This window comes from Ochlerotatus camptorhynchus, unplaced genomic scaffold (assembly GCF_037179485.1).
Source record: "Ochlerotatus camptorhynchus isolate MF236.1 unplaced genomic scaffold, CSIRO-AGI_Acam_v1.1 ptg000546l, whole genome shotgun sequence".
NCBI lineage: Eukaryota > Metazoa > Arthropoda > Insecta > Diptera > Culicidae > Ochlerotatus > Ochlerotatus camptorhynchus.
Window position 1 is genome coordinate 79,737 of NW_027041029.1, and position 23,171 is coordinate 102,907.

Here is a 23,171-nt window from a genome sequence, read left to right on the forward strand (position 1 = left end):
GTCTGGTGATCTATAATAAATTTTTAAACCAGCAAAATAAATACGAAACAGCTCAACTGTCTGAAGTGTTAATATCGTTGACCTACTCTGCAAATATAAAGACAATTTCGTTACGAATTAATGAGATTTAACAACTCTGATATGAGTTTTGCTTTCATCGGGACCAGCAGATGGAGAGTGACATAAAATAACTGAAGTTCAATTTTTTTCTAAAAAGGAACAATTTTATTTACAAAACCATTAATATCTCTCTTCTGTATAAATTACATACATGCATTCTTTCTCACTAATAACAACTTGTACACACATCAATTACTTGAATGTTTAAGTTAGGATCCGCATCCTAAACCTACAACACAGAGCTTAGGATAGTTTGTGTAGAATTTAAATAGGTTTTTTTTTTATCCATTTTCTAGAGCGTTGATGGACTGCCGTACATTGCAATTGACACCCGGTATATTTTAACTTTAGCGTACCGTGTAAGCACCTGTATCACTGTTATCGGTTCACTGCCAGTCTGGTAATTGGTTGATTTAGCTACACATATTACAAAATTGCTCACCGCATTTGCCGCCTGAATTCTTCCAGCTCATGTATGCTTGTCGAAAGTCTAAACATATAGTGAATTGTTTGTTTGTTATGAGATCAAAATGCAATGCAATATCATTCAATTACCTTCCAAATGCGTTAAATAACGCTACTATTTCAGCTCGTTTGAGCTTAAACTGGGGATGGCTTGGCCTTAGTTTAGTTTCGAAACCCGATTCAACATCGCTGTCAAATTTGCCAGAGAACAATATTTTCAGTGCTGTTCCCATTCCTTGAACCTATAGTCAAATAATTTCTTAAGTCATCAAAACAATAACCAGTCAATAATACTACAAACTGACCTGTAGTTTTCCCCATAGCCGACATTTATCACAGCCAACACAGTCCATAATTTTCGAGATGTTCATAAATTTCTCGCGAAATTCATTTTTAACTTTGACCGACGAAGTTCCTCCACTAAACATAACCGATTCGTTGAAATGTGATGGGAAGCCTTCAATCACGTTAAGCAGATCTTTTACCGCAACTCTTACTTCGCGATCCTCTTTCTCACGTCCAGTGAAATATTCTTCATTGCGTAAATATGGTGCAGCTTTGGCTAAAGCCCGCAGTTCAACGAGATACGCAAAGTACAAATTCCTCAGCCAGTGCTGGCCTTCGTTGTCGGTGGTCTGAGGGCTGAATCTTCGCTCGAACTCTCCCATGTTTGTGCCCCACACTCCCGTTGGAGAAACGAATCCCAAAGAGGTTTTCTCCGATAGAAGGTAGTTGGCACTCAAGTGGATGTTTATACTGGAATGGAGCCCGGAGATCATTCGATAAAATACACGGTGCTCGAGGCATACTTCGTTCTGGGTCATATCGTGGTATGGAATCATGGCAGCATACGGATTCTTACGACGAACAGAATGGGACCTAAAAAGAGGAGTTACGATGGTGAAGAAAAGGATTACCTTCAAAAATACACAACACTCACTGAAAGCAGTTCTCCAAATAAATGCTACTCCAAATTCTTCTCGCCGACTCCCCTCGGTATCCGGTGTACCTTTCCGGATTCAATAGTAAGTCCACATACTCCGCACCAGGTTCGTGGTCATCCGATATGCAAAAATTGTCCTGAGCTTCGTCATAGTCCGCCCATTTTTGGAACTCTTGATGAGCCTTATCACTAATACTGGTATTTAAGAAACCAAGCTCTTTATCCAAATCTTCGTTGCAATTCGTCAGAGTTTGTACTTCCTTTAGGTACTGCAAAAAAAAACATATGATTGTTTACGTGATAACCGGCATGTGACCACTTTGCCAGTAAGTATCGCCAACAGGTTTTCCCACTTCAGGTTACATGCATTATGATGACAAATAGATAAGCCAGTGGTACACGCGGGCTGTGTTAAATCACATTCAGAATTTACGTGGATGGATATGTAGGTACAATAGATAATCAAAAATTGGAATTTTATTTTGGGAACGTCTAGCAAAACAACGTACTAACAAGCGTTGAAATGCTATAAATGAAACACTTTATTGCTGCTAGACGATGGATATATCGAACAATCAGCATTTGCAAGCTGCCTTATCGCAGAATAAAGCAATCAAACGCACGTCTGATGTAGTCCTCACCACGCTACTACTCACCTTATGGTAGGAAGACATATCTCCTTTCAGCCCCGGTGGGATGTCTTTCTCTTCGCATTGCTCTACGTGACAGAATCGCATAGCACACTTGCTGTCGTCGACCCAGAATGGACATTCCTTCATGAGATTCACCTTATAGTAACGGAAAAAATCCTTGACTAGAAGACTACGCAACCGCGGAAAAATCTTGACGTTATTGTAAAAATCCACTGTGTCCACGTTGCAACTGCAATCGTCAATCGTTCCCTGCAGCTGGAAAGAGATTTATAGCAGTGAATTTGATTATTTTACAGTGTAATGTTAATTGTGATTTCGACGTTGGAAACGCTATAAACAAGCTCATTGATGGGGTTTAAATTATGTTTGCAGCCAACAGCTGAACATTTGTTATAAGTATATTTAAATGCTGCTATCAATTTTATTGGAAAATTATTTGAATCTCCGTATATTTGTCAAAATAAGACATTTAAACCGGTTTACCTAACAAAATTTAAAACAAAAAGGATTTTATAAAATTTGAATGCCAACAGAATTTTAAAACCTGATAAATTGTTCAAGATTTTAAAATAATGCACACATTTTGAATGTAATATAGCGCTGCATTTTACAATAGAATATCATATAGAACTTTGAAAAATATCAATCATTATCCTTTGCTGGCCTGAGCAAACTCTGCGGGATGAACTCTACTTTACGATCAGAAAGTTTTGCTGCCAGTATCAGATAGTATTAGTTTAAACTATTATCGTATGCTATTAGATAGCTGCATATATGCTAAAAGATAGCTGAACGAGTATTGATTCTACCAAGCAGATAACTGCTATTAGACTCGGAACTGACAGCAGCAGTAGAACGAAACAGGCGAGAAACTGAAAGCATAAGAAAAACGTTCTCATCGACTGAACAATAAGATCTAAAATCAATGAGTGAGTCGTTTTTGGCTCAAATTCTATCCTTTTGGATTGATTTTATCGACTAAAACCTGTGACGAGTCATACAAAAAATGTGACAAATGAGAGAGGGTGGGGGGGGGGGGGTGGTGTTGTAAAAAATTGGCCCAATTTGCGTGACATAATTAATGGTCCTTCCCATAGAGATAAGTTAATGTACCAGAACCTGGACGAACACGAGTCTACCCAGAGGAGGACCCGGATACGACCACCCATGTGTATCTAGAGTATCGCACGAGCTGACGAGTGCAACGGGAAGGACACTAGGTGTATAGTAGAGTGATGCAAAATTTGCAATTTTCGCTCCGCAATACTTAAACGATTCCAAATCGGATCCTGACTAACCCATTTGGTGAGAAACTGAGATGGCACAAACCATTTGAAGTTTGTATGGGAATTACTATGGTAAAACCAAGATTTTTGTTCATGTCTATCTAATAATTCACCATATCGGTCTGCTTCAAAAACTTTCAGCTGTACTTGTAAAAAATGTTCCCAGCTACAACTATGCTCTAGACCACTTTTTGATTAAATGCAAAGATCGAAAGTTATCAATGGTTCAATGCACTGATGTCTTATGATCATGCTCAATCAACTGCTCAGCAGGCAACATTGGTGTTTCTGGGGCGTTGAATAGGACACAAAATCATGGCTACTATGTCACACTGCAAAATACAGTGTTGCCTACAGAGCAGCTGCTTGATCATGTCATAAGTTTACCAATCTCTTAAATAATTAATAACTGTTTCCTGTCTCGTTTTACATAGAAACGATCTTCAACAAAGTTGTAGCTGATTTTCTATAAGAATGGCTATCGAACTGTTTCGCAGCTCAATATGGAAAAAGACTAGAAGGCAATGAACAAAAAGTTGAGATTTCCCATAGTAATTTACAAGTAAACTTCAAATGGCTTGTGCGAAGTCTGTTTCTAACCAAATGAGTTGTAACTTTGGGAGGCTAATCAGGACCCGATTTGAAACCATTTAAGCACTGTGGAGCGAAAAAGTCAAATTTTGCATCAGTCTAGTGTATAGCCTAGGGGGCTAGCCATAGATAAGCCAAATTAGCGGTTGACACAGCCTATACACTGAACAATTACAATTGAAATTACTGAGTAATTGAAAATTCACTAATTATTTCAATACTTTTGATAACCGATCACCTTACAAGGTTGGTAGAAACCCCTCGCAATTCGCCTAAAGGTATACTCATTAATCTGCTATTCTGCAGCCAAAAGAGAAGAGAGGGAGATCGTTTTCATATATAAGTTCGCTTGCTTACGGGGAACCTATGGGCAGCGTTTGCCAGAAGTTTTCGTTTCCATTCAGCCCTATGCAATAAGCCGAGTAAGCAAACAGCGCAGGAAAACCAGCAACTACTGTCGCTGGTTCGAAACGAAACGAAAACGAAATTTTTTACCGAAATCAGAACAGCTAAATCACAGACAAACAGACATAACACGAATACGCATTTAACGGCCAATTTAAATGTTTTTAGTTGGTAGCACTACTATTTGTGGCGTGCATAGTCAATAACTCTTGTGTTTGACGTTTACACACTACCGCCATCTGTTCAGCGTACTATCCATCACAGTATACTCAACAGATAGCGGTAGTGTTTTATATTGAAAAAATATTCAATGTGTTATGTCTGTTTGTCTGTGGCTAAACGTTCGGTAAAACTTTGACCTTCATTTTAAAGGCTATTGAATTTGAAAATAATTTCAAAACATGTTCAACTTTGTTTAAATTAATGATGAAATCTAGTAATTTTAGTGGACATTTTGTTTGAAAGTAGCTGAAAAGCAATTGAATTATATTGCATAAATTTTACCGAACAGTTCAGCTGATTAGATTTCGGTAAAAATTACCGAAGTCGGCGATAATTTCTGAGTGTGTAGGGTGGGTGAACCAGCAGTGGAGGAACTAAAACAATATATTTACTAATTGAATAATTGAATAAATGATGCACGTACAATTTTTTTCCTTTGTTTGTTTTCCGTCGATCTTGTTTTCCGTGATGAGCACTAAGGGCCCATGCATTAATTATGTCACGCTAAATCGAGGAAAAATTTAACCCCCTCCCCTCCCTTATCGTGACGTTTTTCTTATACCTAATGCATTGCTTGTCACAAAATCTTAGACTCCTCCTCCCCCCTTAGAGCGTGACATAATATATGCATCAACCCTAACGCTACCGATGCCAGGAAGGCAGCTCCCAAACCTGGACCCTATCTATCGACCCATCAACTCATGAACCGGGGACCAACGGCTTTACTTCCCTTGATCAGATATGTTATGCCTCAGAACATCCCGGCGGTGCCGACTGAGATTGAACTCAGGCCTGCTGGGGTGAGAGGTAATCACGCTTACCACTACACCACCGGCGCCGCTACCGTACAATTTGTATACTTCAAACTATAGGTTTCAATCTGTATTGATAGTCAATGATATTCTTTTTACTTGAATGTTGTTCTACCGTTTATGTTGTGTAAAAACGTCAACCGTTTCAACCCCTGACTGCAACTATAGGTGCAAAGGAGTAAAAATCTTAAGGAAAATAAATTGTTTTCCGTCATCTTTGGGCTAATTTTAAATTTTAAAAATGCAAATCTGCTTTATTGTAGGGAAGCTATCGATGAAAAATAACCTTATTCGGCTTTCCACCATTATTCCGACAAAACCCCCATACCACAACTATAGGTACACTATACGAGTGTCTGGAAAGGTCATGTGGACCATACGTTTTACGAGAATTGAAAGCAGGCTGTTTCTGAATGCCGCTTTGATAAACGTTTGTGACCATAACCTTTGAAATTGCGGACTTATGACAGTTTTTGGTTTATATATTGCGCATTTCATACCAAACTGAACAAATAAACGCGTTTTCACTTATTACACATTGTGATAAAAGTCTAGGGAAACCTCTTTCCAATCGAGCAGAAGGCCTGTCAAATGGCTGTCATGATGTTATTCTAATTTTCTTTACTTTTACCACATTTTTGTTAAACATGTAACTTATAGAACAGGTTGGACTTTTAGTAACGGGGCGCCTCTGAACCACCGACAAACCGGCATGGCACTTAATTTTGACTTATGCCCGAAAATCGCAAACGGCCGATTTAAATGTGCAGTGATCGAACTGTCAAAACCATAGGATTTTTTTATCTAGATAAAAATAATTTGTCCAGGATAGATCAGTCACGAACCAATTCATAACTTTTGCATGCGGGTTCATGGCTTAGCTAAATATTTGCGGAGAACTTTGACATTTGGGCGCACTTGCTTTTGTAAACAAACACGTCAAACACCGATTTATCGCGAATAAAAGAACAATCTCGCGAATAAACTATACCAGAAACAGATATACATTCTCTGCTTGAACGTCAAGTAGTACAGTTCGGTCTTTGCTCGCTCTGTTGAGTTTTTCGATAAACCTATAGTTTGTTACAAACGTTCGCAGATATACTGCACGTCGCGTCGTCAGTAGTGTCGGTCGCATCGCGTGATGGGAAGAAAGCGCTCCCGGAGCAGACTTCGTGATCAAGCCGAGAAGAAGAACAGCGGTGAGGGTAGCTCGGTACCTATCTCAAATAGGTACGCTACTCTTCCCACCGATGTTGGGAATAACAACCCAGTCCCGGTGAAGCGGACAAAAAAGAGGAAGAAGAACCAAGGACAGTCCGATGGTACGAGCGGACACGACGATGTTACCGCGACGAACGCCAGCGACATCGGTGATTCTGCCGGCCCGAGTGTGGCGAAAGTCAAGCTTCCTCCACTGGTGGTGAAGGTAGTGCCACTCAAGACGCTCATTGACGATTTCGCATCGCTGGGCATCGCAACTGAGTACAAGATCAGCAGGATCGGCACTAAGGTGATGCTCCGGACGAAAGCGGAATATGAAATCGCCGTCAAATTCCTGAAGGATTCCAATGCGGAATACTTCACGCACGACATCCCCGGTGAAAAGCCCTTCAAGGTAGTCATCAGGGGTCTACCGGATGTTGATCCCAAGGCGATCGAAGAAGAACTCAAGGACCGGTACAAGCTGGCCCCAATCGCTGTCTTTCGGATGACGAGGAGAGACGAAAACGTGAAGACGTACCCGGATTGTCTTTTTCTGGTGCACTTCCAGAAAGGGACGGTGACGCTCAATGCGCTGCAAGCCATCCGATCGATCTTCTCCATCACCGTACGATGGGAGCCATACCGTGGCGGCCATCGTGACGTAACGCAGCGCCAGTGGTGCCTCAATTTTGAACACGGTACCCGCAACTGCAACATCAAGCCACGCTGCAGCAACTACGCTCAAGAACACGCCACTTCTAACTGCCCTGTGGATGGAGCCGTGGCGTTATAATGCGCCAGCTGTGGTGGTGCACATCAAGGCTCCGACAGACAGTGCTCCAAACGCGAGGACTTCAAACGCATCCGAAAACAGGTGGCAACTAACAACCAACCAAGACGCAAGAAGGACAAAGTCCCGGCATTTCGGACGGAGGATTTCCCGCCTCTTCGTGCTCCTCAGCAAAGGCAAGCGAATTCGCGGGTGCATCCCACTCAAGCAACTTCCGGTGATTCTGCTGGCCAAAGCTCTCCATCCAGCCTGGATTCTGGAGACAACCAACAGCGCAAAACAACAACCCCGATCTGTTCTCAGCAGATGAACTGATGGAAATTTTCGTCAACATGTCCAGTGCCCATCGTAAGTGCCGCAATAAGCCCGAACAGATCCAAGTGCTCGGTAAGTTCATCATCCAGTATGGCGTCTAAACCGCTAACTATCGTCACCTGGAATGCTTGCTCTGTAAGAGCAAAAAAGATTGAGCGACGTGGGCCTTCTAATTGAGATCCATCTAAAGTCCGGCGACAGCTTCTGGTTGCCTGACCACAACATTATCCGGCTTGATCGCACCAGCTCCAGGGGGGGTGGTGTTGCGGTCGTCGTCAAGAAAGGAATAAAATACCACACTCTGTCCCATATCCGCACCTCTATCATCGAGGCCCTTGGTGTGGAGGTGGAGTCGTCGACTGGATACGTCCAGTTCATCGCCGTCTACTGCCCTCGACAGTGTACCGCCAGCAGTGGACTAGCGACTAAATTTAAGAAGGACCTGTCCACCATCACCCGTACCGGTTCCCGTTTCGTAGTTGGAGGAGATCTGAATGCTCGCCATGAGGCCTGGCGGAACTACCAGCAGAACCAGAATGGTCGTCTCCTGTTCGACCACTCACAGCATGGGCTGTACTCCGTTTGGTTTTCGGATGAACCAACATTCATCTCACCGGCGGGCAACCCATTGACGCTAGACCTGTTCCTGACAAATATCGGCTTGTCCAAGCCGTTAGCCTTGAACGAACTCAGCTCCGACCACCAACCGGTGGTGGCTGAACTGGGCTGCAACGTGGCTCCTGCTTCAAGCCTGCGCAAGGACTACCATCGCGTAAACTGGGCCCAGTTTGGACGCGTGGTAGACAGGCACATCATCGACAACCCGCCGCTTGACACCGTGGAGGACATCGACCGAGCGTTGGAGGGACTCCACCAAGTCATAACCGTGGCTGACGAGGCGTGCATCCGACGAGTTCCTGTGAGGGGTAAGTTTATTGCCATTGATTACCACACCCAACTTTTGATTCGCCTGAGAAATGTTCGTAGACGCCAGTTTCAGAGGACTGGAGATCTGGGCAAAAAACGTGAAATGGCTGATCTGAACAGACAGATTGCTTCCAGAATGGACTCACTCCGAAATGAAAGTTTCGGGTGTGTTGTCCAGAATCTGGATATCAGGATATCAGAATAGAGTGCTGAGGATGGTTCTTGATCGTCCTTTCGGCACTAGAATAACAAATTTACATGAAGAGGCAGGCATTGCCAAAATAGATTCCAAAATTAACGAAATTAAGACTAAATTTGCACACAAATGTAATTTATCAGAACATGCTTTGATAAGCAATTTGTATATAGTAGGCTAGGTGTATATAGTAGTTGTAGGTTAGTTGTAGTTGTAAATAGTAGTTATAAGTAGACTCCTTTTTCCAATTCAAATCAAACCAATCCCACCAAGGTGGTCATACTTTAAAATAGGCCTGATAGGACTAGAAACTGTAAATAATAATTAAAATCTCAAATGTACTAAAGTTGAAAAGACGCATCTGTGTCACTTGAAAAATTCATACATGTAAACCACACAAACACAAGAAATAAAGATCATTTAAAGTCAAAAAAAATATATATATAAACTATACCATTCCATCTTGCACGCTGAGCCGGTCAAGTCGCATCGGTCTCGTTGTACGACACTCGTATTTGAATTTTTCCCCACGCGAGGGTTTTTTCTCACCAAAGTTAGTTGGCATAGTGTTAAGACAACTAGTGCTCGAGTGAGGAAGCCGTTAATCATACGCCGAGCGCTTTGATTACGGTCCAGCTTTAACTCATCATCATCGCATCATCACATCATCCCATTGATAGCAACAACGAAAGCACGTGAAATTGCCTACCGAGGTGACCGAGGCATACCAGCTACAAGGTTATCGACCCAAATGCAGTCAGTATCCGTCGTAGGCTCAAAAAAATCGTTTTCCTTGTCAAACTCGTTTCGTGTGACCTTTTCGGGTTCAGCGGTACCTCACTACGTCGCTATTGGCAAGGTTCGGCTGCCTGTACGACTGTTTGTACCTCGGGTAATTAACTGCTCGAAATGTAAACAACTTGGTCACACATCGGACTACTGCTCGAACAAACCACGCTGCGATCAGTCTGGCGAGCAGCATCAAAAGGGCCCTTGCGGTGCTCCTCCAAAACGCGTGTACTGCAAGAACAGTCTGCATACCCTGATTGACTGCCCGAGGTATAAACAGCAGGGAGACAAAATTAAGCGGTCTCCGCATGCTCGCTCCAAGAGAACAATAGCAGAACTCTTTAAGAATACCGCTTCATCTTCTCAGACCACACCAAAAAGCAGTAACACCAACAATCAATACGAAACTAACGATTTTAAATTGGCTCACTACTTGACTAGCCTATTGGTCCCAATCCCAAGCAAACGGTTAACGTATCCTATTCTAGTCGAAATTCTAGTACTACGCAATGTTTGTTTTGATTCGCTATGAAAGTTTGACAGATAAAATGAGGGGTTATTGGTTTTTCCTATGTTTCGAGGGGTTAATCGATTAACTTGGGACCGAAGAGAGTACCAGAGCAGAGCCAAAAAGTTGAGCACATTATTTCGGGACCTCTATGGTAACACGTTCTCCATTTTGCCAGTTGATGATCTAGACTCTGACTCAGCGGTCGCCCTAGCAGCACACATGTCACTGAACAATTGTGGTTACTTGTGTGCCACTTATCCCAGTCACAATCAAGTTGCAGCAGCTTATTTCGAAGTGTGCTGCTTGGGCGGTGAAGGTAGTCCGTTTGTCTTTAAAGGCAATACGAGAAAACGAGCAAAAAAACACTCCTCCGAAAAGCCTCGTAAGGCCACTCGTACGGACCACCCTTCCACCTTGGAAAAATCAAGAGGTAACGGAAATGCACTGAAACCCATTCCACCGGATTTTAAACCTTATAATTATGACAAGAACTTTCTGTCACTTCCAGGATCATCTAAAACCCCAGATGTCTCAGTTTTTCGGCCAGAAAATCATGTTCGCGTTTTCTGGTATTGTGCACAGCAAAAAAAAAAGTAGTGTAAATTTCCGTTACTATGATGCACATAAATGAAGCGTCATATATCATACAAGTTTAGGTTATAGATCTTGTAAATTTATGAGACATGTCATGCAATATTTCATATATTGTATGCAACTGTCCAGTTTTGTTTGCAACATTTCTTGCAAGCTGCTTGTTTACGTGAAAAGGAAGTTTACATGTATGAATGTTTGCATGCATGGATGTTTACATCGCCTGTAAAATTCAGAATTTTTTGGTGTGTGGATAGCTTCTTTAGTATATTCAATATCTCTGACTCAACGAGGAGCATTATTAATTTAGTGCTGTCAATGGTGAAAACTCTTTTGAAGCAACTAGCTTCTAGGTGGTCCTTCCTTGCATCGATCATATCCTTTGATGGATAATTCTCCGAATGAGGTCGGGGATATGATCTCTGTTCTTCAGTGGAACTGTAGAAGTCTTATGCCAAAACTTGACACATTTAAATTTTTAGTTACCAACTCACTTTCTGATGCATTTGCCCTTTGTGAAACATGGCTCTCTTCAGACAACGATCTTGCTTTCCATGATTTCAACATTATTCGCCTTGACCGCGCAGATTCGTATGGAGGGGTGCTTCTGGGGATCAACAAGCTCCATTCCTTCTGCAGAATCGATCTGCCTTCGGTGACATTCGAGGTAAATGCCTCAGTATTGCCTCAGTATATCTTCCACCGAGAACTGCGATTTCTCGTCAAAGTTTCTCGGATATCTACACGGCTATGCCGGAGCCACGGTTGATCTTGGGAGATTTTAACTCTCACGGTACAGGCTGGGGGGAACTGTACGACGACAACCGCCCAACCTTGATATACGACATGTGTGACTTCTTCAAAATGACAATTCTGAACACCGGGGAAGCAACACGAGTAGCCAAACCTCCAGCAAAAGTAAGCAGATCAGACCTCTCACTTTGTTCGAGTTCATTATCGTTGGATTGCTCGTGGAAAGTAATCCAAGATCCCTACGGTAGTGATAATTTGCCAATCAAAGTTTCTATTACCAATGGTTTATCTTCTACTCGCTCGGTTGACATCGCGTACGATCTTACAAAAAACATTGACTGGCGAAAATTCGCGACCGCGGTTCTTGATGCCAGTCAATCGGTTGAAAAACTTCCTCCACTGGACGAGTACTCCTTTCTCGCGCGTCTCATCATCGATTGTGCGCTGCGAGCACAGACGAAACGTGTTCCGGGTGTTTCCGTTCGCAAATGACCTCCCACTCCGTGGTGGGATATGGATTGCACCGACACGAACAGTGAGAAGTCCGGCGCTTTTAAACGCTTCCGCAAACACGGTAAGGTCGAGGATTTCGAGCGGTACACCGACCTCGAGAAAACCCAGCCCAGTGGCAGGCGCGTAGGCAACATGTTATACCGTGACAGCGGGCCCAGCGCAGCAAAATAAACGATTTGAGCCCGGGACATGCTGCCTACTGTCAAACGCTGCTGTTGGTATAGGCCTTGTCAGTGGCGTGAGAAAACCTTTAAGAGCTTGACTACAGCAAAAAAAAACGCGGTTACTGGCGTCGGTTCGTCGATGGTTTGTCGCGAGAGACTTCCATGAGAACACTCTGGAATGTCGGAAGGAGAATGCGAAACGCGTCATCACCGGTTAACGAAGACAAGGAGTACTCAGACAGTTGGATATTCAGCTTCGCGCGGAAAGTTTGCCCGGATTCGGTGTCGGTTCAAACCAACGTTCGTGATGGTTCGTCGGGTAGTAACGAAATAGATTCCCCGTTTTCGATGGTGGAATTCTCACTTGCTCTCCTCTCATGTAACAACTCAGCTCCAGGAATGGATAGAATCAAGTTCAACTTGCTTAAAAATCAACTGAAGATCAACTTTTTTTTTTTTTTTTTTTCGAGAGTTGACCAACTGCAGTCTTAATAGGCTAGAATCTCGGTTGGGCTCTCTATGCGATACACAATACTTTCAGACGACTCGAGCTATGGTGCTCACTAGGTCACTGCAGCTTTTAGGCTCGTATTGTGATCAACTGTGTGTACTAGATTACGACCATAAATCCGGAGATCCCCGAGATCTGGGCGCAATCGCCCCTGCAAACAAACACGTCAATCGTCGGCCTCCCGCGAACAAAAGAACAATCCTGCAAACAAACTATAACAAATCATAGAGGAACTATTATTCTACCTGTTTGTGTTATTAGTTTTTCCAGACTGAGCCCCAATCCGCGAGAAACCGACAAATGACGTGCCCATCTACAAAAGCAACTACGCTCCAACCTCGAAGCTCTCCGGAAATATGTGATAAATAATGTAAATGTAAATGGAATACAGTAATGTCCCGATTTTGTCAACCCCCTTTTTTGAAAATGTTTTCCAATGTTCTACAAAACCCATGCCCTTTTTCAGTAATCTTCTTGAACCTATTGCACCAAAGTATACTTTAAATATCCCTCTTAACGAATGACGAATGAGAAAAATTTAGATTTATGAGTATGTGAAATTATTGAAAGAAAAAAAATCTGAAGCGCGGAGGGGCTGACAAAATCGGGTCATTACTATATTTAAAATAAATAAATTCATTCTTACCTTTTTATGGTTGTTTGATTATTAATTGCTATTATTACCTGCTTAGAGTTGGCTCCTTTAAAATACTGTGTAGAATTTACCTTATTATTCCTCAGTTCTATCGATTTGTGATAGAACCACGCTCAGCATATTATCCTGTAGAACGACTTGGGCATGCACCATGCAAGTAACTCATCTCTCGTCAAAATGATGGGATATGGGGTGATGGTGAAGGGATATAGAAAACGAATAAAAGAACAGAGAGAAAGGTATTAGTATTGGTTACATTTACACACACACACACAACGAAAAAGAAACATAGATGCACAGACAAACAGAAATAACACATTTAATATTTCTGTCCACAAAACATAGTCACTAAAACACTACCGCCATCTGTTCAGTATCATGTGATGGATAGTACGCTGAACAGATGGCGCTAGTGTGCAGTCGTCAAACGCAAGGGAACCGACCGTGCGCGCCACAGGTGGCACCACCAACCAAAAACACCCGAATTGACCGTCAAATGCGTATTCGATGAACAACCTGTCCAACCGAGTGTTATGTCTGTTTGTCTGTGATAGATGGGTTATTAGGAAAGTACAACTACATTATAACTATTAGTGCAATGGATGAACGTTAGTTTCGGGGTCATGTTAGTGTTAGAGTTTTGTTAGTATTGACCCGTATTCAGCCCTGTCGGCCCCTCGAACACTAGTAGCAGGCAGTTGTTGTTAGGACATGCGACACTGTCATTGCTACTATGTTAGAGGTATGACCCGTCAAGTTTCGAAGTGCAAAAAAAAAACTGTTAGAACTTTCTTATAAATTAACTTTACACTCAAAGCAAACTATTTACCTTAGCATTACAAAAGATAATTTAAAATAACTATTTTATTTTATGCTAATATTAAAATTATGATAAAACTACAACTTACGGTGTAATTTACTGGTCGCAGTAGTGTTAGGTCCCGAACAGAGGAAAAAAAAAAAACGGCTCCGTGAAATTAACTCGCATGAACCTTTCAAATCAATGAACTGGAGAAAAACTACAATTTTATCAAATTGCAAAAAAAAAAAATCATAGCGACACTTGACAAATCATCATCAAGCCCCTCATCCTTGGACAGGGAAAAATCAACTGAAATTCAACTGGCAAAAAACAGAAAATGGGTTCAGTTCTCTTGGACATTGTGGTAGATAGAGTTGATGTGGAATAATAATGATAAATGAAAACTTTATTTGAAGGTAAAACAATTTGACAATTAAATCAAGTAATTAAACATTCTATATGAGCAGAATCTATATAGCATGGAACATGGCAGAGGTGATAGTAGAAAAGAGAGCATGAGAACAAAATCCCATTACTTCATGAGGGGAAATCCCGACACAGCTAGTAGCACTGGGTAAAGAAGGGGAAATTAAGTAGGGTATAAATACGGGCTAGCTGTTGAAGCATTCTTGTGACGATTGTTGAAAGCAACGGATGTACAGCAGCAGCATCAGAAACAGCAACAACAGGAACAGCAGCAGCAGCAGAAATACCAGCAGCAGTAGAAGGAAGCAGATCAGCCGAGATTCGTGTAGCCGTGACCGAGGCTGGAAACCTCGGTCCGGTCACGACAGACATTAAGAGGGCTTTGATTCTGTTTGTATCGACGTCCTTTCGGATAAACTCCACAATAGTGGGCTTTCACCAATTATGAACAACTATTTGAGCAACTTCTTGTCTGAGAAATATATGAGCTTCTCTCATGGAAACTCGACAACTTCATGAATTACACACTTAAAAAAATTCATGTAAATTTAAGTGTTCTGAGACTGACATATACGAGCGTCATTTTTGACATAAAATTGAGTCGCAATAGACGCAAAACTCAGCTCAATCAAACGTACTTTTCGTCGAGTACCAAACTTTTCAGTCTCGGAGCACTTAATTTTACATGACATGTTTGTTTACGTCTCATCCTTTATGTCAAAGATGGATTCCGTCACGTGTAAAATTAGGTATTTCTAAGTGTGTAGTTACATGGCTCTCCCCAGGGCTCATGTTTAAGCCCCCTTCTTTATAATTTTTATGTAAAAGACATTGATGGTTGTCCTTATGAAAATTGCTCGCTAAAGCAGCTTGCAAATGATGGCGTTGTGTCTGTTATAGGGCCAAGTGCACCGAACCTGCAAGGACCATTGCAAGATACCTTAGACAATTTGTCTATTTGGGCATTGAAGGAATTATGGGGTATCGAATTCTCTCCGGAGAAAACTGAGGTGGTTGTTTTTTATAGGAAGCATCATCCTGCACAGTTACAGCTTCAACTAAAGGGTAGAACAATCACTCAAAGTATATCTTTCAAGTATTTAGGTGTCTGGTTCGATTCCAAAAGCACGTGGGGAAAACATATTTCGTATGTGAAACAAAAATACCAACAAAGAATCAATTTTTTTCGCACAATTACCGGAACTTGGTGGGGAGCACCCCCGGAAGATCTGATCAGGTTGTATCGAACAACCATCCTGTCGGTTCTAGAGTACGGTAGCTTCTGCTTTCAATCCGCGGCAAAAACACACATCCTGAAGCTGCAACGGGTTCAATACCGTTGCCTCCGAATCGCGCTTGGCTGTATGCACTCGAAGCATACGATAAGCCTCGAAGTACTCGCGGGTGTTCTCCCACTGACAGATCGTTTCGCGGAACTGTCCTTCCGGTTTCATATCCGTTGTGAAGTAATGAACCCATTGGTAATAGAAAACTTTGAGAAGCTGCTCGGCAGAAATCCTCAAACAAGATTCATGAGTCTCTATTACGAATACATGACGCTGGAGATTGGCCCTTCTTCGTACAATTCGAATCGTGCTTGCGTCCAAGACTTTTATAGTTCCTCTTTAAATTTTGATCTGACCATGTTACAAGAAATCCGTGGAATACCAGATCACCATCGGTCGATGGTTGTTTCCTTAATTTTTGCAAACAAGTACCACCATGTCAGTAACAATAAGAGTTTTTTCACAGATGGGTCAACTATAAACGCTTCCACTGGATTTGGAGTATTCAACGAATTTCATAGCGCCTCATATAAACTGCAAAAACCCTGTTCCGTATACGTTGCGGAACTAGCAGCCATGTTCTATGCAGTAGAGCAAATTGCCTCACTACCGTCTGATCATTATTATATTTTTACAGATAGCCTTAGCTCGTTGGAGGCTATTCGATCAATGAGGCCGATGAAGCACTCCTCGTATTTCCTGACCGAAATCCGAGCTAAATTGAGTACTTTATCTAACTGCTCCTATATTATCACCCATGGGGGGGGGGGGGGGGTCCCATCTCATTGCTCAATTCCGGGTAATGAGAAAGCGGACTCGCTAGCTAAGGTGGGCGCTATGGAAGGCGATATTTTTGATCGACAAATCGGCTTTGCGGAATTTTTTTCAATTACCCGTCAGCACGTCCTCACCAATTGGCAACAAAAATAGAATGAGAGTGATTTGGGAAGATGGTTACATTCTATTCTCCCACAGGTATCGAACAAGCCATGGTTCAAAGGATTGGACATGAGCCGTGACTTTATACGTGTCATATCAAAGCTCATGTCCAATCACTACTCGTTAGACTCGCATTTCTTCCGAATCAGGCTCGCAGGCAGCAATTTGTGCGCTTGTGGTAGTGGATATCACGATATCGACCGCGTGCTTTGGTCACGCACCCTCCATTGTGTTGCTAGATCTGAGTTATCCTCCCAAGTTGTTAGCTGCCCATCGGTGTACCCCCATGTTTGTCTTTTTCATCAGAGTGCCGCTTAGTTCGCGATCAAGAGCACATTGCTCTTCAAACCTTGTGTTCAATCCGTTTGTTACAATTTGTTACCCCTAACCTCGAGATAGCCGCGAGTAATCGCCCCCGCTCTACTAAAGTTAGTTTTAATTAATTTTGTAACCCAAACGATGAATATGGCTCCGCAAAGCTACGGCAAATGAGCCTGGAAAAATAAACGCATTAAAAAAACAAAAACAAAAACTAACTATACCAAATGATACAGGAACCATTCCTCTACCTGTTTGTGTTGTTAGTTTTTTAGATTGAGCTTTAATTCGCGAGAAATCGTGTTTGTTTACAAAAGCAATCACGCCCTAATCTCGAATTTCTCCGGATTTCCCGCGAATACGGAGCCAGATGTCAGTAGTGTGCTTTGGTGAGAAATTTTGTTGTTTTTGCTATGCTCATTCATGTCGGTTTGTCGGTGGTTTTAAGTCATGTGGCATTAAAAAAATAATTCAAAACCCGAAATTTCATGTGGTTCATTTTTAGATTTTCAAAAAACTCAAAATTTGACGATTTTCGCCATCCTTAAATCATGTCCAAGTGAGCCCAAATTTTGCACAAGGTCTTTTTTTTTCGAGGCAATAAACATTTTGCACATGGTCAGATTTTGAAATTCTAAATGACCATTTTTATTGGCACCATAATACCCATACTTACACACTCATCCAGTCAGTAAGGTTTTACTGGGTTTTTGAATTGCGGAACAGTTCGGTAAAAGTTTAAAAATCTGTGGAAAATTCAATAATGATTAAATTTATTCCAAACTTGTGCAGACTTAGTTCTTTTAACCCAATTTAATGGAAGAAAATAAAAAAAAATCAATTTAATCGATTCCTTACAGATAACGGTAATTTGAATTTTTACCGAATTGCTGAAAAACAATTCGAAAACCCGGTAAAAAAATACTGACTACTGTAAAATAATCTGTAAGTGTGTAGGATTCCAATCAAGCTAAAAAACAAGGCTGAGTATTACCTAAGACAAGACAGGAAGGACATCTAGCTTCTTTTTTCTTCTTCGCAGGTTCTTCATTCGTTCCTGCAGTCACTGTTGAAAATGTTCCGTATTAAATCATACAAACAGTTCTGACAGTAATTTTGTACACATTTAGAATAAAAAAAATCCTAAACTTCACCAATCAGCGACTGGATCCAAATCCATACCCGTTGTCTTCCTCTAGAGTATTACGAACATTAACCTGTTTCAACAAAATGCGCCACTATTTCATCTATCGAACGTAACGGAACGCAAACATTCATCGTACCGTATTCAAAGTTTGCTGATTCAACGGGAATTCAATATTTAATTATAAGCTAACATTGCAAACGTGAGTGAGCAGCCATTGAACAATAAGAGCCTATGCTTTTCATGCTGATGTTCTATCAAAAGTGGGCGGTGGTGCAACATTCCCAGTTAGTCTGATTGTATGACGAGTTTACATACCTGACAAAAGCAAAATCTGTCTTTGCTAAGGTCGTCTCCCTGGGTGTAAAACGATCCACTGGAATAGTTAACTACGCATAGCAGGGCCACAAAACTAACAATTATGCACTGGAGTCGGCATAAATGGCCGGAAGATGCTCTGCGACTCGATGCCATTGACACTGACATTGTCGCTCCATTCATTTGTTGCTCAGTCTGCGATTGTTATTATTTATACTCTAGGTACAACACAAATTTATCATTCAACTCTTCACGCTGATTTCATTCACTGGGATGATAAATAATTCACTTTGCAAGAAGATGCTATCAGACTGGATAACTTTTCTTAACTGCCCACTTATCCCGAGCTGGCACCTTAAATCCCCAACAAGCTGTTCGCCCGAGCTATTTTTTTTTTTCTTTTGGAAATCCACTGGGAAATTAACACGTCAACACTTTACACAATGACTGTATCGCGACGATTATTCGCATTCACTTTCACTCGTTTCTGGTGGCAGAAAAACAAGACGTTGAATGGCAGCTTATTTTTTCAGCTGACCCAATCCTGCAGGTTCCAAATAATCACGTCGACATCGAAACACATACTGAAATGAACACCGCGCGTTGTGAAAATCGCTACCCCGCGAGATTACCCAGCAACCACAGATCATTAGAATTTGGTACGGCACGAGGTGAGATGGGTGGTAAATGAGGTAGAGCACACGTAGCCCGAGTTAGAAGAAGAAATTCAAAACAAAACATTAAAATGTCACAAAGTAGTTTAGCCATCGGCCGTTGCTGAGAGAAAGAGCGCTGTTGTGAAAGGATTGAAAGCGCATCGAACACAATCTTGCATACAACAACAACATTATTTTTTGAGCAAACCGTTGTACAGGATTACCACCGACAAACCGACATGTAACTTTATCTAGATAAAAATAGTTTGTCCGGAATAGATTAGATACGAATCAACTCATACACCCGTTATCGTGACTAGGATATAGATTTTCCGTGATCATCAATTTGGCGCTAGTATCGATAAATTTTCTGTTCAAAATTACCACTTAGCGCTACCAGCACTTAGTGTCTAGTGTAAATTGTGCGACATAAGGTTGTCAAAAAGTGTGGAAGTCGCCGTTAGTGGCGCTTAAGGTTCAATTTACTTTGATGCATTTTTTAAAAATTCAAAAGCAGTTTTTTTCGTCGCATTATTTTAGATTGCAAAAAGCTCACGTCATTTTGTGTAAAATATCAAAAGGAATCGAATAGTGCGAGCTTTTTGCAATCTGAAATAATGCTTTTGAAATTTTCCACCTTCAGTCTGTTCTCTATGCTAGATGGCACTGCGTTTGCATAAGGGTGGTGTATCCATTGCCTCATTCGAGGAATTGATTATTGAGATATCTTGTTGATTAGATCCAGGCTTGCAATTGCTCATTACAGCTAGAATGCTATTTTTCGTTATTATGAAACAATGGGATACTATAATGATGATTTTTATTTGTAAGATGCAAGAAGAGGTGGTAAAGATTGTATATGACACATAAAATTTGTCAATTTTGCTTTCAGAAGATCACAACTAGCGATTAGCTGTAACGATGAGCAACGCGATGAGTGAGCAATCAGCGATAATAAAATCGCGAAGTTTTAAAGCATTCTACAAGTCTCATGGCCTACAGAATCTTCATAAAACCCTAATTGTTACGTGGGAATAGAGCAACGAAGTAATTCCAAGGTAGTTGGCAATATTGCATTTGTCTCCATTCTTGTGAATGGATCAATGAAAAAGCTGAGGTTTTGACAGAACTATGCTGTGGCTACCACAGTATCTTACATTTGATCGTCCATATACAGCAGCAGGCTTGCAATTGCTGATTACAGCTAAAATGCTATTTTTCGTAATTATGAAACAATGAGATACTATAATGAAAAATTTTATTTGTAAGATGCAAGAAGAGGTGGTAAAGTTTGTGCACAGACAAACAGACGTAACTCTTCATTGTGTATCTTCGTTCATGCATTTAACGGTTGATTTGAATATTATCAGTTCCGCGAACTACTCGCCGCAGCGCTGGCATCGGATCACTTTGACGTTTCTATATATTCTATAAAACTTTTATGCAATATTGTTTACGAGTTAGCGAGCAAACTTGTTTTCCGCGAGAAGCCAGAGAGATGTCGTTACTGAGGTTATATGTTTTGAGATACTATGTTTTCAAGAACAAGTTTTTCTAAGAGTTACGTCTGTTTGTCTGTGGTTTGTGTATGACATATAAAATTTGTCAATTTTGCTTTCAGAAGGTCCCAACTAGCGATTAACTGTAACGATGAGCAACGCGATGAGCAAGCAATCAGCGATCATAAAATCGCTAATTTTGACCTTCTGAAAGCAAAATTGACAAATTTTATAAGTCATACACAAACTTTACCACCTCTTCTTGCATCTTACAAATGAAAATTATCATTTTAGTATCTTATTGTTTCATAATTACGAAAAATAGCATTTTAGCTGTAATGAGCAATTGCAAGCCTGTACAGCAGAGCCAAAAGCATGCTGTGGTGGGCTCAAAACTTTTTTTTTCCTTTGGTTTGTTTTCCGTTGATCTTGTTTTCCGTGCTGAGCACCAATGCTACCGACGCCAGGGTGGCAGCTCCCACACCTGGACCCTACCTATCGACCCATCAACTCATGAACCGGGGACCAACGGCTTTACTTCCCCCCCGTGATCAGAGATGTTATGCCTCAGAACATCCCGGCGGTGCCGACTGGGATTGAACCCAGGCCTGTTGGGGTGAGAAGTAATCACGCTTACCACTACACCACCGGTGCCGCTCGCGTATCTGTCAAAAGGTAAGCAATTATAACGGAATTTAAAGGAAATAAACCAACACACTCAAAGCTCTTCACATAAAACCTGTTAATGTCACGATGCGATTCTATGATCGGTGAGTGTTCACTTTGTGTTAGTATACTCATCGATCATAAAATCGATCATTTTCACCATGGTTGCGGCCATTTGTTTGCTATTAAATAATGTTTTTTTTTAATATTACTATAGTCACTTTAACGCTCTAGCGTCACTAGTCCGGGGGTGAGATTTGCACTCGTGACTTTGACGTGAAAGGTATGGATGCTAACCACTACGCCGGGGTCACCCCATCACCCCCCCCCCCCCATGTTTTTCAAGATTATGAAATCATTAGATGTTATGATTAATTTTTGCACTTGCAAGTTACAAGAAAAGATTGTAAAGTATGTGTTTGACACATTTAACCAATTGACAGCGAATCATAATTTAATGATCAATGAATATTCATGATCATGAATTCAAAGCTTATTCCTAAATTTTCATAATGGTATCTTGATGGACACAATCATTTGGGAACTTTATTTTCGCTCAAAATTTATGTAATTGGGTTCTTTAATTTTGAAAAATATATCGGTTTTTATATATCATCTGAAAGAGCTTCGTTTTCTGAGCACAGAGATATTTTTTTTCGAACCCACACACTTTTATCTCGATTTTTAAATCAAGATTTAAAGCAATAACTTCACTGTTTGGCCCTAAACTGACAAACTGACAGCTCGCTCCCATTCAAAGTGACACCGAGGGGCGCTAATAAGGTGATTTTTGCAAATGTAATCGTACTTATTTAAAATAGTTCCAGTGTTCCAAAATTGATAAAATTTTTGGTTTGTGTTCCATTTTTAATGCAGATTACGAATATGCATTTACCTCAATACTCTTAAAGAACCCAATTTTTGTGCTAAAATATGTGCTCACAAACAAAACATTGAAATTCTATGTACCATTTTTGTCAATTGAGGGAGTCAGAAGCAGGGTTGCTTCCACTCACTTGCTTGCATAATTTTTTGGGACTTATGAAATCATTAAATGTTATAATGATAATAAGTACTTGTTTGTGCAACGTCATTTATATGTATAACTACCCTACCCGCTGTAATGAGCAATACAAATAAACAATACAACAGTGTCTCGTATGCCTCCGCCATGGCAAGACGGCCAAATAATCGGTCGTGTATTTTATTTACATAACACAACGTAGGAAAAGGTCCTGCCCGTGCGCGATCAGTACTTATAAGCTACACAAATAGGTATGTATTTGATACATAAAACCTGTCAATATTGCTTTCAGCGCGTCACAAGCAGCAATTTTACGATTGAATCATAAAATCGCGTATTGTGACGCTCTAAAAGCGAAATCGACAAGTTTTATGAGTCAAACACATACTTTACAACCTCTTCTTGCAACTTACAAGAATTTTTTTTAATTATAACATCTAATGATTTCAAAAAAAAAACATTTTTTGTAGTTAGTGAGGGGAAACAACCCTGGTCAGAAGGAAATGACACACTTATCAACATCTGTCTATGCAATTTATGTACAACCCCTAATATAAATGCCGTATATAAAATTTTGCTCAAAGCTTCGATAACTGCCATTTTCTTATGTTTTCAGAATTGTCACTTGTACCCTTTCCTTCTAACCCCCACAATTTAAAGTTTCCAATTTGTTAA

The 23,171-nt window shown here is 41.0% G+C and overlaps 1 protein-coding gene across 1 annotated transcript; it reads right to left on the reverse strand.

The window, feature by feature from the left end:
• Positions 1-224: 224 nt before the first annotated feature.
• Ero1L (endoplasmic reticulum oxidoreductin-1-like protein) lies at positions 225-19,288 on the reverse strand. The gene is made up of 6 exons (XM_065236321.1): positions 18,652-19,288; positions 2,185-2,436; positions 1,526-1,797; positions 891-1,464; positions 676-827; positions 225-610 (listed from the first exon to the last, which is right to left on the reverse strand). The coding sequence occupies exons 1-6, from the start codon at positions 18,832-18,834 to the stop codon at positions 559-561; spliced, it is 1,485 nt and encodes a 494-aa protein (XP_065092393.1). The 5' UTR covers positions 18,835-19,288; the 3' UTR covers positions 225-558.
• Positions 19,289-23,171: the final 3,883 nt, after the last annotated feature.

What these genes read in the sequence shown, in the direction of transcription:
- Ero1L (XM_065236321.1), bottom strand. Translation starts at nt 18,834, where the DNA reads ATGAATGGAGCGACAATGTCAGTGTCAATGGCATCGAGTCGCAGAGCA. An exon ending in TATTTGGAGAACTGCTTTCA is followed by an intron (nt 1,465 to 1,525) that starts GTGAGTGTTGTG and finishes TCCTCTTTTTAG; the next exon opens with GTCCCATTCTGTTCGTCGTA. An exon ending in GGCTATGGGGAAAACTACAG is followed by an intron (nt 828 to 890) that starts GTCAGTTTGTAG and finishes ATTTGACTATAG; the next exon opens with GTTCAAGGAATGGGAACAGC.